A 17,381-nucleotide genomic window follows, 5' to 3' on the forward strand; every position below is an offset into this window, starting at 1 on the left:
ATATATATATATATATATACATATATATATATATATATATATATATATATATATATATATATATGTATATATATATATATATATATATATATATATATATATATATATACATTTATATATATATATATATATATATATATATATATATATATATATATATATATATATATATATATATATATAAATATATAGCGAATCGGTAATGCGGTTTATATTAAAAATATATCACAAATATGAATGTATGTACGTATGTGTATACATATATACATATTTATATATATTAACATATATATATATGTATAAATATATATATATATATATATATTTATATATATATATATATTTATATATATATATATTTATATATATATATATATATATATATATATATATATATATATATATATATATATATATGTATATGTATATGTATATGTATATATATTTATATATATAAATAAAAAATGTTAATATATATGTATTTATAAACATATATATATATATATATATATATATATATATATATATATATATATATATATATATATATATATATATATATATATATATATATATATATATATATATATATATATATATATATATATATATATATATATATATATATATATATAAACGTATACTAAATATATATATATATATATATATATATATATATATATATATATATATATATATATATATTATTAAAATATTTTCAAAGAGAAAATTCATAATGGAACTTGAAGTTTCATGCCATTCGGCAATCATCAGCCATATTATTCAAATATAAAATAAAAACCGTTATAAAAAATACAAATTTAGCGTTGCAACGGCATCTGACGTCAAGTGTACGTGATCCGATATTTGCTAATCGCCGGAATCAAAGTTAGAAAGTAAATATTTTTTCCTATATCTACAAGCAGAAACCAATTCACTTTTTTTATTAAGTAGTAAACCACTATCAAAATTCATATTAAAATACTTTTCACTGATGCAAAGGTTACACTTTTTTGTAGCTGGATTATAAGATTGGCATCGTTTAATTATGTTCCACTTAATTATAGGGATGTTACCTGCGTCTTTACATTTCCAGATTTCTTTGGAAAGTTCTCTATCATTTCTATACCTTGTTGCATTAAATGATTTAAGGTGGTTTGCAAATCTGAGCTTGAATGAGTTTTCACTGATACCGGTGTAAGATTTTTTCGTAAGACTGGGATTAGGTGATGATAAAGTGGCTTTATATACAACGTTTTTTGATAGACATTCGTTATTTAACGGGCATGCAGTTTTCTTAATGCAGTTGCAATTTATATCATTAGTGGTGAGTTTGTTGTGCAAAATTTGCTGGTTGTATGAATTAATAATTGATCGAATATTTGGCATGCAGCTGTAACTAACTTTTATTGTATTTCTGTTGAAAATTTTGTGGAGCTTTTGATGTAATGGAAAACGTAAGTCAATTAAGTTTAAGAAAAGGTGTCCTATTTTTGTTACCACATTTTTACTGAAAGGAGGAATAAACCATATTATATATTTTTTTCGTTTATTAGTATTAGAAGGATATAGATTTGAATGATATTGGAGATTTGTGTGAAATCCAGACTTTTCTAATGCGTCTTTATAAATAGGAGCAGACTTTTGGAAATTTTTTTCGTTTAAAGAATTGGAAGATAATCTATGTTCAATTGAGGTTGGTAATTGTTTTAAAATGCTTGGTGGATGGTTGGAACTAGCATGAATGTAATTTAGCGTACTATGAGGTTTATGGTAAGGTTGAAAAGTGCAGTTATTAAGATCAAATGTAACATCAAGGTAGTTACCAACTTTCATATTCGATTGAATGGAAATACAGAGGTTGTATTGTTTAAATATTTGAGTAAAATGCTTCTTAATTTTTTCAAAATCAGATTTTTTATAAAATTGCGAAATCCGGAAGAGAAGAAAAATACCAACTAACTCACACACTTCCGCTCCATCAAATGCACCCATGGTAACAACAAACAAACCACTCGATTTCTTAATTCAGACTTGATCATTGGTAAATAATAAAGACTTAAGCGCGTGGAGAATTAAAGATTTGTGATCAGCATCAATGGAAACGTATTGTTCTGCAAAGTTTATGGAGTCGATAAGTAGCTTTTCATTAATAGAAGGGTTAAAGTCAACGATGTCGAAAATAAGGAATTTATAAAAATGTTTGTCATTGATGTTTTTGAACCAATTTACTACATTTTGTGTACTAATCCACTGATTTAACTGCAAAATATTTCTTAGGTTGGTGATAATATCTGATAAAATATGCTTACTTATTCTACCAACTTCATTCTTAGCTGGGTTAATTAGACGAACAGTAGGATTATTTAAAAAATTAGGTTTATGATCTTTTAATGTAATGAAACAATTAGAAGAACTGTTTATATTGATTTTTTTAAAAACGTCATGATTCTTTAGAATAGCTTTTCCTTCTTTATTAATGTGATCTTTTATAATAGGGTTGGTTTTTTTATAGTTAGATGTAGTAGCGTTCTTTAACAACTTATTGTATTCTTCTTTTGATAATTTATACAAATTTGATGTTTTATCTGCGTAAGTGTAAGTATACGTTGATTTTCGAATAGAAGAAATGTCTTTTTTTAAATTATTTTGGAAGGCGCATTGAACCTTCCTAATTTGTATGTACTTAATTAATTTGAATAAATCGCATTCAAACGCACACATATCTTTAAATTGTTGTGGACAATGTGGTGTGTTAATACCAAAAAAATTAAACTTGGTATAATTATTACTATTACTATTAATATCATTCATACCGTTAGACTGGTGATTTAAGAAGAAAAACGCCACTTTATCATCACCTAATCCCAGTCTTACGAAAAAATCTTACATCGGTATCGGTGAAAACTCATTCAAGCTCAGATTTGCAAACCACCTTAAATCATTTAATGCAACAAGGTATAGAAATGATACAGAACTTTCCAAAGAAATCTGGAAATGCAAAGACGCAGGTAGCATGCCTATAATTAAGTGAACATAATTACACGATGCCAATCCTATAATCCAGCTACAAAAAAGTGTAACCTTTGCATCAGTGAAAAATATTTTATTATGAATTTTGATAGTGGTTTACTACTTAATAAAAAAAGTGAATTGGTTTCTGCTTGTAGGCATAAGAAAAAATATTTACTGTGTAACTTTGATTCCGGCGATTAGCAAATATCGGATCACGTACACTTGACGTCAGATGCCGTTGCAACGCTAAATTTGTATTTTTTATAACGGTTTTTATTTTATATTTGAATAATATGGCTGATGATTGCCGAATGGCATGAAACTTCAAGTTCCATTATAAAGTTGTATTTTCTCTTTTAAAATATTTTTATAATATTATTTGATCTATTTTTTCAAAAAGATATTGATCACTCTTAAACAGACAAAAGTTGTATTTCCAGCAATATACAATATTTATCAATAAATATATATATATATATATATATATATATATATATATATATATATATATATATATATATATATATATATATATATATATATATATATATATATATATATATATATATATATATATATATATTTATATGTTTATATAAATAAATCTGTATATATGTATACACATACGTACATAAATAGATAATTGTGATAAATTTTTAACATAAACCGCATTACAAATTCGCTTAAATTTGATCAAAACAGTTTCTTACTTGGTTTATAAAAAATGCAATAAATTATAAAAAGATTACTTTGTAAAAAGTTTTAAATTTTGATAACAGTAAGTCAATACTCATTTTATCTCGTGGAAACGAAAAAATCCCGTTTACTTTATTTTGAGATTTCTCTTTAACCAAAAATGCTTTTTACGTTTTTTAATTAAACGTTACTTTCTTATTTTTAATTGTGTTTATAAACTTTTGTTTCAATCAATCATTTACAAATCAATGGTTTGCAAAGTGTTTTGGAAACAAAATGAGGTGCTTTAAAAATGTTAGGAATTTTTTTTGCCAAAATCCACTCACTTCATATCGCTTGATTGCTAAACGTACAAAAATACCAAAATCTACTGTTATAGATATTATAAATAAATTTAAGACTACTCAAAGTCTCAAAAGAAATCCTTGAAGTGGAAGAAAGAAAACTTTCTATTTACCAAGAAAGTTAAAGTCAATTCTCATTTTAATAGCAAGGTATCTGAACCAGCCACAGCAATATCATGAAAGAAAATTCAAGACTTTTCAACTTTATGTCAAAAAAGTACATAAAAATGCTGCAATCAAAGCATTTTATAAAAAAAATACACCTAAGAAAAGCTTAAATGGTGAAATAATGGACTTCAACGCCCAAAGAAGTTGATTTAAATAATGGCGGAGAAAAGACATGTGCATAATTAAAGACGACAAAGTATATTGCAGAGCGAGTTTTTTAAATCTTCTTTGTCCACAATTTGACTATGAGAACAAAGATAAACCTGTCGATTGTCAATTTAAATATATTCGGAGATAATAATTGGCATCCAAGCTCCTAGTAGGGCAAGCAAGGGCAATTTGTAGCTGTGGTATACAGACATCTTATTTTGTCACTAAGAAGAACTTGACTGCCAACTTCTACATAATGAAATACCCCCAAAAACGGCTTGCTTTTTGTGGAAAAACAAAAATACCTGTCTCATTTGACCAGATCTTGCTGCTTCTCACTATTCTAAAAAAGTTTATAGTGTTGCAAAGATAATAATGTAAAAATTTGTTCCTAAAAATGCAAATATTCCGAATTATCCTGAAAAACGCAATATTGAAGATTTTTGGGCAATAGTTGAAGCCGTTGTTTGTAAGACAGCTGGAGGAACAAAAAATAAAAAAGGACTTTTAAAGAAAGTGGATTAATGCCACCAATAAAGTGGGGAAAAAGTCTACACATTGATGGCATCAAACTGCTATAAAGTTCAATCTCTTGCCAAACAGCAAGTCTTTTAAAACTAAGTTGAAACCCTAATTAACATAAACACATTTAAAATTAAAAAAATTGAAATAAAAAGTTTTAGAGAAATCTCAATTTAAAGTTGACCGGACTTTTTCGTGTCTACCCAATAACAAACAATAAACAATTGAATTAAGTCAACTAGTGCAATATTGTTAAATGTTAAAACACAAATATTAGGTGAAATAGAAACTTGTTAAAATTTATTACTTATTAGCTAAATTTTTATAGTATACCAGTGGTTTTAATTGATGGCGAAAATGAAAACGATAGCAGACTAGTTGATTTGTAGTATGCAGACTAATTCAATTTAACAGTAATTTTATTAAATAGGTTTTGATCCCTTTCAAGCCTCTAAAAAGACTTTAAAATTATTTTCTAAAAGTTTAAAATGCAACCCTTAAAACATAAATTAGATAAATTACACTTAGTTTACTTTTTATATAAATAAATAAGCTACTGAAAAAACAATTATCTGGTCTATGAAATTTTTTTCATTAAGTTCTTGAGACATAATAATAAAATAAGACACAATAAATAGTAATAAAATAATGCGAAAAAAAATAATTATTGTGCTTCAAAGTTTATTTATTTATAATTAATAAAGTGTAACATTGTAACCAATTGTAATTTATAGTAAATTAAAAGAAAATAGTGTTTATGTACATTACTTTGTAATTGATTTTAGATGTTGATGAATGCAACGGATTGGCTGAATATTGTAGCTTGACTAGCAGTGAATGTGTGAACACTAATGGAAGTTACAATTGTATTTGCAAACCTGGATGGAAATTCGAAAACAACAGCTGTGTTGGTCAGTTATTTGTAATATTTTTAAAATTTATTTTCGCCATTTATTTTTATGAAAAGTCACTAGGACCACATTATCAGCATTATCAGGTAGTTAAGTTTATCAGGTAGTTAAATTTCGATTGTATTAACTATACAAAATACATCAAAATAAAAAAAGGAAAGTTGTATCAATATTCTTATAAATAGTTATCATACTTACTAGCAAAAGAGGACAAAAGAGAAAATGAGAGCTAGGTGTGTCAAATATGTTAACCCTTTCTGTTAGACTTTTCGTGTAACAACTTTTCAGTTCAAAGAAAATGATCAGCATATACATATAATAAATTAAGTGTTTAAAAAAGGGAATAAAATACTCCAAAATTTCTATACATTTTTTAACCCTATGTGAGGAATATAACATTTGCAAATAATGTTTTTGCACTTAAATTTAAATTTAAGTTACATTATGGTTTGTTACTTAGATTCAATTTTATCAAAAAATATTTTGGTTTATAAAGGGATGACCACATAGAGTTTCAGTGAAGAGGTTGTTAAAATCACATTTAGTTTTATTTGGAGAAAATTAAAATAATTTTAAAATATAAAAATGTAAAATCCATGTCACTTTAAAAGAACTTTTCTCTATTTTTTTAGAGGAGGTTGGTTGTAAGTTTTAAAAGGTGTGTCGAATTAAAAACTTGTTGTATTAAAAACAATGCAGTCTTTTTAACTTTGCTAATTTAAAAGATGCAGTTGTTATTTCGCTAATTTCAAATTTCCTGCTGCAAGCATTTAGTTTGAAAATTTTTTTTTTTTTTTTAAATATTAAATAACTATGAAACCAATTATTAAATAATCAACTTTAATAAAAATAAACAAACAAGTTTTACATTTTGCGTCTACCATTTCTATACTTATTAACAATTTAGTCTATTTATTCGAATAGATTTAAGTAAATGTCAAAAAAATAAATATTCTAACTTGACTTTTAGTTAAAATATAATTCTTTTATAGCTGTCCAGACCTGTAACTCAGGTCTTGGCAGGTCTGATTCACACCTTACATTTATTATTTATTTCTTCTCAATAGTTTACAGAAAATAATGATCTAAGCTTCATTAGAGATATTTTTGCAATGCTCGAGCTCTATATGTGCTAAGTATAATAAAGTGGATATGTTAAAAGTTGAATTTTCTGACTCCTATAATATCAAAGCTTATTACTTAAGCTACCTTTTTCTTCTTTAACTACCCAACGAAAATTAAACAAAAATAAAATACTGTTAAAGAATACTTAAGAGTTAACGTAAATAAAATTCTGTTTAATCTACTTTAGAGTTAGCGTATGCCAAAATATATTTATTTCAGCATTCAACCACAAGTCATAAAAAACTAATGCAGAAAGTATTTAAAGAAAATTGTTTGGAGTATATTTTGACTTAACCTTGCCTCAAAATTATTAGTTTTTTTTTTTTAACTTTTCATCAATTTTTGTATAGCTAAAAAGGTGAAAAGAATATCAGATGTCAAAAATATATATTTAAACTTGTGTTCACTTTTTGAAAAATCCTTAAATGCAAGTCTTAAGTTTATAAATCTTTAAAATAAATTTATTTATATGATATTTATTTTAATATGTAACAGAAATACATAAAAAAAACTAAATCTATTTAAAACACAACATTTTTCTTAAAAAACAATTAGCGTTAAAAGTTAGCATCAGCATTATATTTCTGAAACAGTTTCTTGCAACAAAAGATTGAAGAAAATAATTGTTTAACTGGAAGTCTATTTGTAATATTGATAAAGTGTAACATGATTTCTAACCAATGTTGCATGCTCAGGGTTGTGAACTAATTGATTACGCCAACCAGCATCACCTCTTGGGAAAAATAGAGTGTAAACCATAGGATCTAAGTTGACAAATATATTTAAAATAGTTTTAGGAGGGTGACCTTTTATGTAAATAACAACTTTCTTGGAAGCAGGTGGAGCACAATCTTTACTAACAAATACAACTGCAACTTTATTATGTAAAGAGAGATTAAAGCAACGTCTATCTTTCCCTTCAAGTGAAGACATTTTTACAAAGGAGTCTGTGCAACTTTCTATAGCTAATTATTTTTTCATGTTAAATTCATAACTAAAATTCCAACTAAAAATAAAACTGATTAGTTTTTATAACCTACTCATAGCAGTATCAATTTGTTTGTCAAAAATAATTTTATTATTAGTAACCCTTCTAATAACAAAAAATAACAATAAAGTAAATTGAAGTCGCAAAATGCATTTCAGTTCTTTCCAATAGCTATAAAATAATGTAAAAGTTGTTTAGCTAGTTGCTTAAAATTCTGTTTTATGATGATAAAAAGAATATTACAGTCTAACAGTATCGCTACTAAAAAGCTAAAGAAAGCATATACAATAAAATTTAGGCTACCGAGAACCGAAAAAAGAATATGAAACCATATACAAAAGCACAATAAACACACAATACATATATAAAATAAAAGAGAAGTTTCATAACAGACTATTAATGCTTATGAAACAAAAGCAAATTAGAAACACATTTATTAATTGTTCTTTTATGTAATAAGAAACAGAAAGAAACAGTTAAGATAAAAACACCAAAACTACAAAAACTAAAGTAAAAAAAGAATTTAAAAAAATTTTTTACTGCTCTCAAATCTTTATAAGTTATTAATTTACTGAGTTCTACCTATATCTATCTATAAGAAAAAAAATAAATTAATGAGTTACCACACGTGGCTAATGCTACAGATCGGACAACTAAATGAAAAAAAATATTAAATAAAAAAGGCTTATTTATTTCATCCTGATGATAATGCTCAAAGAAACAATAATTATTGCTTGTTTCAACAAATCAAAATAATTGTATTAAGTTATCAGATGTGGCCAATATTACAAATAAAACAACTAATAATTAATAATTTTTTATATATTTTAGTAAACTGTTTAACTTATATGGAATTCCTTCTAAAAAATTATGAATGATAAAACATAAATCTTAAATTGCTATGAGCCTGCCTGTCTAAATAAATTTTTTCCCATTAATCCTTTAACAAATAATAAATCATCTATAAATAACAAAATGAATTGAACTTGCTAAAAAGGCCCTCAGCACCCGCCTAATGTTCTGAAAAGTAAAACTCTACTTGCTTAAAAGGTTCTAAAAAAAAATTAAACACTGTGCTAAGAAAGAAACACTGAACTAAAAAAACTACTTTACCAGTCATTTTTTAAATACTAAAACAACGAAACACAAACACCGAAAAAGTTAGTATATATTTCTTCTTTTAATTGCATGTTTGTAAAAAATGTAATGTTTATCAACATTAAGCAACAACTTATTCATTTTAAAGAAGTCACACATTTTTGTTTATTCAATGTTCATATTTTGAAACAATATTGGTATGTTTTATGAGATAAAAAGATATTAGTATCATCAGTAAACATAATAGTCATTAAATTAGAGACTTTAGGGAGATCATTAATATTAATAAGAAAGACAAGAGGTTGTCGTATTGTGCCCTGATACACTTCACAAGTTAAACCTAATATGTTGGAAGATGCAGTTGAATTACTATCAACAAACATGTTGGTTTAATAACTTTTAAGTTGCATTAAAATGTTTCATTTGATTCCACAGTACTCTAGTTTTTTAGTCAGAATTTTGGAATCAGTTGTATCAAAAGCTTTTTTGTGGGTCAATGAAAAGTCCCAACATTTAATGGCAGTTTTCTAAAGATTTAGCAATACTGTGGGTATTTTGAAGAATAGTGTGTTCTGTTGAATTTTCTTTTTTTAAAGAAATACTGATTTTGATATTATAAATTGTTCAATGATAAATGATTCAAAATTATGTTATATAAAATTTTCTCTAAAACTTCAGAAAAAACTCGCAATATAGGTATTAATTAGAAACATTAGTTGCATCAGGTCCTTTAAATATCCTTAAAACTCTGTTTAGTTTAAGATTTTTAGGAAAAATTCTGTTTTATTGAACGATGTAAAACTTTTAAAAAAAAGTCTTAAATAACATCATAAAAACTGATAATTGCGTTACAATAGTTATCAACATGACCAACTGATTTATTATATTTAATCATTTTAAAAGAGAAAGTTCAAACTCCTCAAAGGATAAATTAACAAAATTTAAGTATGTTGTTATTGAAAGTGCGTAGTCGTTTATCTTGTTTGTCAAGATTTGTCAATTTAGTTTCCTAGTTTCTTGAGTTCTTAATTTCCTCAGCTTTTTTTTTGCTGATTGATACAACAGTGAACCACATGATAATTCAACAGCTATCACAGTTTATATTTAGGTAATTTTAACACAGCTAGAGAATTAATATCTAGATATTAAGAAGTAAGAGTTACTCTGTTCTCCAAATTTTTGATTTTTTTTTGTTTTTGAACTTTTTGAAATATCCCATTTTTCTTTTCCATTCAATTTTTCACATTTTTTTTATTTTCTAAATTATAGCCATTTTCTTATAAGTATATTTAGTATTATGATTGACATTTTAGAAATTCATCTTTTACAAAACTAAGTTTTATTTTTAGTAATCAATTGAAAAATATTCTTTAATAATTATGTTCTTTTAATTATATAATTTATTTATATATTTGAAGTTTATGTTTACCTCCTCTTTTCCCAGTTTTAAGAAAACTACGTTGTCAATTTTGATAAGTTTTGCTTAGACAGAAGGACATAAAACATGAAACAAATTAAGTAGACATGAAACAAATTAATTATGGCTTAACCAAAGATGTGGCAAAAACAAGGAACTTTAAACCCATTAGCCAAGTAATGGACCACTACATTACTTTTTTAAGAATTTTTTATTTTAAATTGTATTGTTTTGCTTTTCACATCTTTTTTCTGCTTTTTTGATGTTTTTGACATAAAACATTAATCGGAATAAAGTTATTTAACAGCCTGATATAAAGAAATACTATTGTGACGATTTCGGTTTTAATCGTAGAATTGTATTTTTTAGTCATTTTTTCAAAACTGTGACTAATTCCTTGTCAATATTTTAGTCCTTTTCTTTTTGCTGTACAATCTGGTAAATTGCATGTGATAGACTTTCTAATATTTTTTGTTTTAAATTTTTGTTAGAAATTTGCACTTGTGTTTTAATTTCAAGACAGGAGTTGTATATATTTTTAACGTGTACATATTTTAAATGTATACATATTTTATATGTGTATATATTTTAAATGTGTACATATTTTAAATGTGTACATATTTTAAATGTGTACATATTTTAAATGTGTACATATTTTAAATGTGTACATATTTTAAATGTGTAAATATTTTAAATATGCACATATTTTAAATGTGTACATATTTTAAATGTGTACATATTTTAAATGTGTACATATTTTAAATGTGTACATATTTTAAATGTGTATATATTTTAAATGTGTACATATTTTAAATATGTACATATTTTAAATGTGTACATATTTTAAATGTGTACATATTTTAAATGTGTACATATTTTAAATGTGTACATATTTTAAATGTGTACATATCAAAAAGGAGTGCTTTTAAAGCTAAAAGTTCTAAATATAAAAAATATGTATGTTTAACACATAGGAGGTGTTAGCTGACAAATGGCACTATAAAATTTGTTTTATGATTTTTATTTTGTTTATGATTAATATAAAGTTTAAGGTGTGTTTATTTGGAAGTAATTATAGTTATTCAAAAAAAAAACACACACACAAACACAGGTTTAGCAAAAGTAATTTTCTTGATTTACTTTTTTCTATTGCTTAAAAGTTTATTTTTCCCATTGTCCTAAACTTTTTTTTTTCCCATTGTTTTTTAATTAAAAGTTATGAAAATTCATGTTAACATTAAATTGTGGTGAGTCGGTCTTTTTTTAGATATCAATGAATGTGATAGTTTAATTGATATTTGCTACTCAACAAACAATGTTTGTGTCAACAGCATTGGAAGCTATTATTGTTATAAAGGTAAAACTTGATAAATCTTATATTTTAAATCTATATTTATAAGTCTATTTTTTTAATGGTCTTTGTGAAGTCCACAATTTGCAGATATTACGGTGTCATAAAAACGTTTTTATTTAGCCAATTTCATTTTTATTAATTTTTTAATTTTTTTTAAAGTACCATATGAGATTATCTTAAAAATCTAAAGGCGCTAAAACAAACATAGGTTTGAGATCTTTTCAAATATTCTTGTTGGAGTTTTCCAAGGGCTATGAATTCCATAAAGGTTATTTGAAATTATGCCCATATAGGTTCCAAATTGGATTTTTATATTAAAATATCATTTCAATTTTGTTTCTCTTAATTTTTCCATTTGATTTTCATAGATTTCCATATGATTTCCATAGATTTTTCTGGATAATTCCGCAATTCTAGATATTTCTTTAGTATTTATTTATTTAGATATCCAATTATTTTAAAAAATACAAGTTTTGATTTTTTTGTAACTTTGTCATCAAATAATTAAAATTGTAAAGGAATTGTTCATAAATAAATATTTTGTGAATGATTTATTTACAGAAGGAACCCTATATTTATTACTAATTTTAATTTGTTTATTACACATAATATGTTAGCTACTCTAATTGATTATAATTTATCACAGGTTTTTAGTTGTAAGCACCTGCAACTAATTTTTTGTTATTTTTATGTTGTACAAATAATTTTAAAATAAAATAATTTATTTAATGCTTGTGTGTGCTTATTTTAACTTTAGTTATTGTTAATTAAATTGATTCTTTCACCTAAAAACCTCTACAGTGTCTGGTACATTCCACTGCAACTACAGCTATACAAGCCTCATTAAAAAGTGTTATGCTATTCGCATTTTACGTAGCAACTTTACCTTGGCATTAAGCTATTTACATCACGCCAAAACTTTTTCTGATTGGAATACAGTGTTTAAAAAAGATTAAGCGGAAAAGATGAAGCAATAATTGTCGTAAAAACATTTTCACTGCCATTATGAAATTTTCTTTTTTAATTAAATTTAATTGAAATTATTTTGAAAATTTGTCAAGCTCCTTAAGAAACTACTTGTTTTGCATTTATAAGTAGTAGGTATCTTTAACAAATAAGATTTGATTTTTTGACCATTATTGTATATATCTTTTATATTTTCTAGTTTTTAGTTTAATTTTTTTAATTTTGATAAAATAATGTTTGAATTTTAACTTTGAATTTTAGTACACAACTTATGTACAAATATATTTTGTTTATGTACAAATATTTTTTGTTTTATCAATAAAACCCTTCATGCTAAAAAAAACTTTTGTTATTTTTAGCATGAATGGTTTTATGGCTTTAAAATTTTTCCTTTTATTAAAAAAAAAAATTTTAAAAAATTAAATAAATTTTTTATGAAATTTATTTAAAATTTTTTATGTAGGAGAGTGGGGCACATGGAGTGAATGTAGTGTAACATGTGGATCTGGTTATAAATACAGCACTTTAAATGGAAAGTTTAAATCTCAACAAGAAGCCAAACGGAGCCTACTATGCATGAACAAAAAGTGTTCAGGTTTGCATCTTATGAATGATTTATAAAATAAAGTTATTTTACAACAGTTCTTTTATATAATTCTTTAATAAAATAAATATTTTTTATATTGTTACTTGATTTTTTATATTATAATATTTAAATAAACCATTACTTTTAGTTTTTATATTATTTTTTTAATTTAAAATAAATTGACTTGATAGATTTTTTTTATCAATCACATACTGTTTATTTGATTACACTACTACTTAGTACCTTAGTTTATTTTTGTTTTAAAAATTGTTTTGTTTTGTTTGTATTACAATTATAGTAATATTATTTTGTTTGCAGTGTCTTGTTACTTGTAGCTAATAATTCTTTAAGTACATTTATCAAAGGCTCAAAAATTGCTTTTTTAAAAGTCTTTCGCATTTAAGATGGAACAAGTATCCAAGAGAAGTTCTGGTTAAATTATTAAGAAGTTAATAAAACAAACAAAGCTAAAAATCAGAATCATTAATGAATTAAACTACCAGACTAGATAAAAAACACCAGACCAGTTCCCAAATATGTATGAATATACACACTTACACACAAACCAGGTTAATATATTAGGGGTGTTAATATATTAGGGTTCAAATAATTAAAAAAATCACAAGAAATTTAAAGCAAATATATAAAAAATGTTATAACAAAAAAAGTTAAAAAAATTGTTGACATGCACAATCTACTTTCGTAGCAAAATACCCCGAAAAATGCTTCAAATTGTCCCCAAGATATTCTATGTTGTGGTGTATCCTGGTTTTTTTATAGTTGTTGTTTAAATTTTGCTTCTTTGGACACCAGTATGATATTCTTTGAAGAACTTTTTTTTTTGGTAAAACTAAGGAGCGGTCTGACATTTAGTGGACTTAGGGAACCACTAAAACTCTTTTTTATTAAATTTTTTAATTCTAGTATTATTATATTGAACACATGGAGTGAATGGGAGCAGACAATTTTAAAAAAAATTGGTTTTTAGGACACCCTTTTGTTTAAAGAAATGTTTATCTGCTTTATACGATTAGGAAGCAACACCATTTAAAAAACAATAATTTTTTAAATAAGAAATCAGCATCAAATCTCTGACTATGTCTTGTGAATCATCAAACATTAATTAACATATTTGTACTTAAACCAACTGTATGTCTTTAGTATGTTGCATTGCAAAATTAAAAATCAAAATTTGATTCAAAAATATCGTAGACAGTTAGGTACCTACCTTTTGTATTGAACTAAAATTTTGTTACTACCATTTTTAGCCAATGATTTTATTAAAAACTTTAATAAAGTTGGTTTGAGTGGAGCAAGAGGAAGTTACATTGCTTTTAATTTATGTAATCAAATAAAATGTGTTTGTTATAAAAAAAATTTTATTTTTATATACAGTTTGTGCATTTTCAGGTTGTTGACAATATATATATATATATATATATATATATATATATATATATATATATATATATATATATATATATATATATATATATAAAATATATATATATATATATATATATATATATATATATATATATATACATATATATATATATATATATATATATATACATATATATGTATCTATATATGTATGCATATATATATATACATATATATATATATATATATATATATATATATATATATACATACATATATATATATATATATACATACATATATATATATATATATATATATATATATATATATATATATATATATATATATATATATATATATTTATAAATATATATATATATACACATACACACAAATACTCACACGCACACATCTAATAGAAAAATGAAATAATTGATTATTGCAATATATTTAAATATAAAATAATTAATTACAGTATAAATTAGTTTAATTGAAATCAAATTATAATGATTTTATTTTATTATTTTTTTATTGTTATTTTATTATAAATAGCAAAAATGGTTATGATTTGTTGTTTATAGTTATATTTGTTTAAAACATTTAAATTATTATTCAGTTACGTCATAAATTAGCTTTGTTAAATTTATTTCCTTTTGTGTATTACAATTAGTTTATAAAATAAAAAAAAATATTTAAATTTTAGTTGATGGGAATTGGAGCAATTGGACTACCTATGAATCATGTTCAAACTCGTGTGGCATTTGTTTTACAAGACAAGAAAGGTATTGTAACAATCCTGCACCAGCTGATAGTGGACATGGATGTTTCGGTAGTAATGTTCAATATCTTGAAAATAATACAATATGTAGAGGTAAACAATTTTAAATGTTTTTTTTTGTAATATTTATTGTTCAAGCTAAATGAGAAAGTTTTGTGAAAATTAAAACTAATTTCTTCACAGTAAATGGTAATTGGACACAATGGTCTTCATGGTCTTTATGCAGTCAGCCTTGTCAAAGTGGTGTCAAAACAAGATATCGTAGCTGCTCAAATCCACTACCAAAATATGGAGGTTTGCCGTGTTATGGACAAAATGCAGATGAAGTTACTTGTTATTTAAATAAATGCAAAAGCACGTTTAATTATCATTTTAAAACGAAATATATATACATATATATATATATATATATATATATATATATATATATATATATATATATATATATATATATATATATATATATATATATATATATATATATGTATATATATGTATATATATATATATATATATATATATATATATATATATATATGTTTATATATATATATGTATATATATTTTATTACTATTGTAGTAAATTCTACAATAGAAGTTTGACTTCTATGAGTCGAGTGTCGAACGTGACCCGCCTATAGTTGACCGACGTGAGAGAAAACAATTTCATTTGTCGTAATTGTTTTTGAACTCATAAATTTGCAGCAAACTAACTGAATTTGAAGCAGCTAACAAAGCAGGCAAAGTGTTACATGATGACTCGACTGGGTTTATAATGAAATCATGTGTTTGAGTGTTTTTTGTAAATTCTCATTCAATTTTATGCTTGTCACCACGAAGATGACCTGCAGATCCATCACATAATAGAGCACTTGCTTGGTTTATCTCCTGTTGCCAGTTAACAAAATTAAGTTTTTTATAAATTTTAAAAAATTGAATTATGTCTCCTATGGTTCAACGTTTAGCTAATGAGCTGAGACCCAGATTTGCTAATTGTATCTCGTATTTTATGTTGCGCAATTGTGGAACAAGTTTGGTAGCTCTACGTAGCGCAAACTCTAATTTTTTAATGTCTTTTAGGAGAAAAGACTACCAAATTGGTGCACATTATTCCAATATTGGTCTTACATATGCTGTATAGAGCTTCATAAACATACTTGGATTCCATTTTTTCAAAATTGTTTTGAGTAACCCAAGTACAGAGTAAGCTTTAAGAATGACATGACTCATTTGTTCTGACCATTTCAGTCTATTGTTTATTAGAACACCCAATGTTCTCTCAACGAATACATCTTCAAGAGGAATGTGATTGCCATTATTATTTACCATAGTAAAGGGGATATCAATGTCTGTGGAACCATCATAGAACTTTAGAACCTTGCATTTATTTATGCTAAATTCCATGCACCAAAGTCTTGACCAATCACATAAAATTTCAAAGTCCTTTTGTGCAAACGCCAAGACTGTAACTGTATTTATATTGGCAACCAACTGGCTATCATTAGTAAATATTTTGCAAATATTTTTGACCAGTTCTGCCATGTCATTAATTAAAAGAAAAAATTGAAGAGGTCCTATGACTAATACTTAAGGAACACCACTCAGGATATCCATCCATTCGGACGAAAAATTTCCCAGAACAACACGCTGTTTCCTATTTTTAAGAAAGTCCTTGAGCCAGGCAAGAATATTTTTGCCAACACCATAGCCAGCCAGTTTGTGATAAAGCAGAGAATGTGACACACAATCGGAAGCTTTGGCAAAATCTAAAAAGATGAGCAATGCAGCACATTTGTCACTTAAAGCTTCGGTAATGATGCCCAGTACTTCAAGAAGGTTTGTGATGCACGATTTAGATTTGACAAAACCGTTTG

At 24.8% G+C, this 17,381-nt stretch overlaps 1 protein-coding gene across 1 annotated transcript in view; it reads left to right on the plus strand.

Moving 5' to 3' along the window:
• LOC136091459 (hemicentin-1-like) overlaps window positions 1-17,381 on the plus strand; it is a 136,139-nt gene that overhangs the window by 83,424 nt on the left and 35,334 nt on the right. The window contains exons 12-16 of the mRNA XM_065819063.1: window positions 5,681-5,806; window positions 11,702-11,791; window positions 13,218-13,349; window positions 15,433-15,600; window positions 15,691-15,861. Of these exons, the coding sequence (XP_065675135.1) occupies window positions 5,681-5,806; window positions 11,702-11,791; window positions 13,218-13,349; window positions 15,433-15,600; window positions 15,691-15,861 (687 nt within the window). The remainder of the gene's footprint in view (window positions 1-5,680; window positions 5,807-11,701; window positions 11,792-13,217; window positions 13,350-15,432; window positions 15,601-15,690; window positions 15,862-17,381) is intronic.

The sequence above is a fragment of the Hydra vulgaris genome, chromosome 15 (genome assembly GCF_038396675.1).
Source record: "Hydra vulgaris chromosome 15, alternate assembly HydraT2T_AEP".
Lineage (NCBI taxonomy): Eukaryota > Metazoa > Cnidaria > Hydrozoa > Anthoathecata > Hydridae > Hydra > Hydra vulgaris.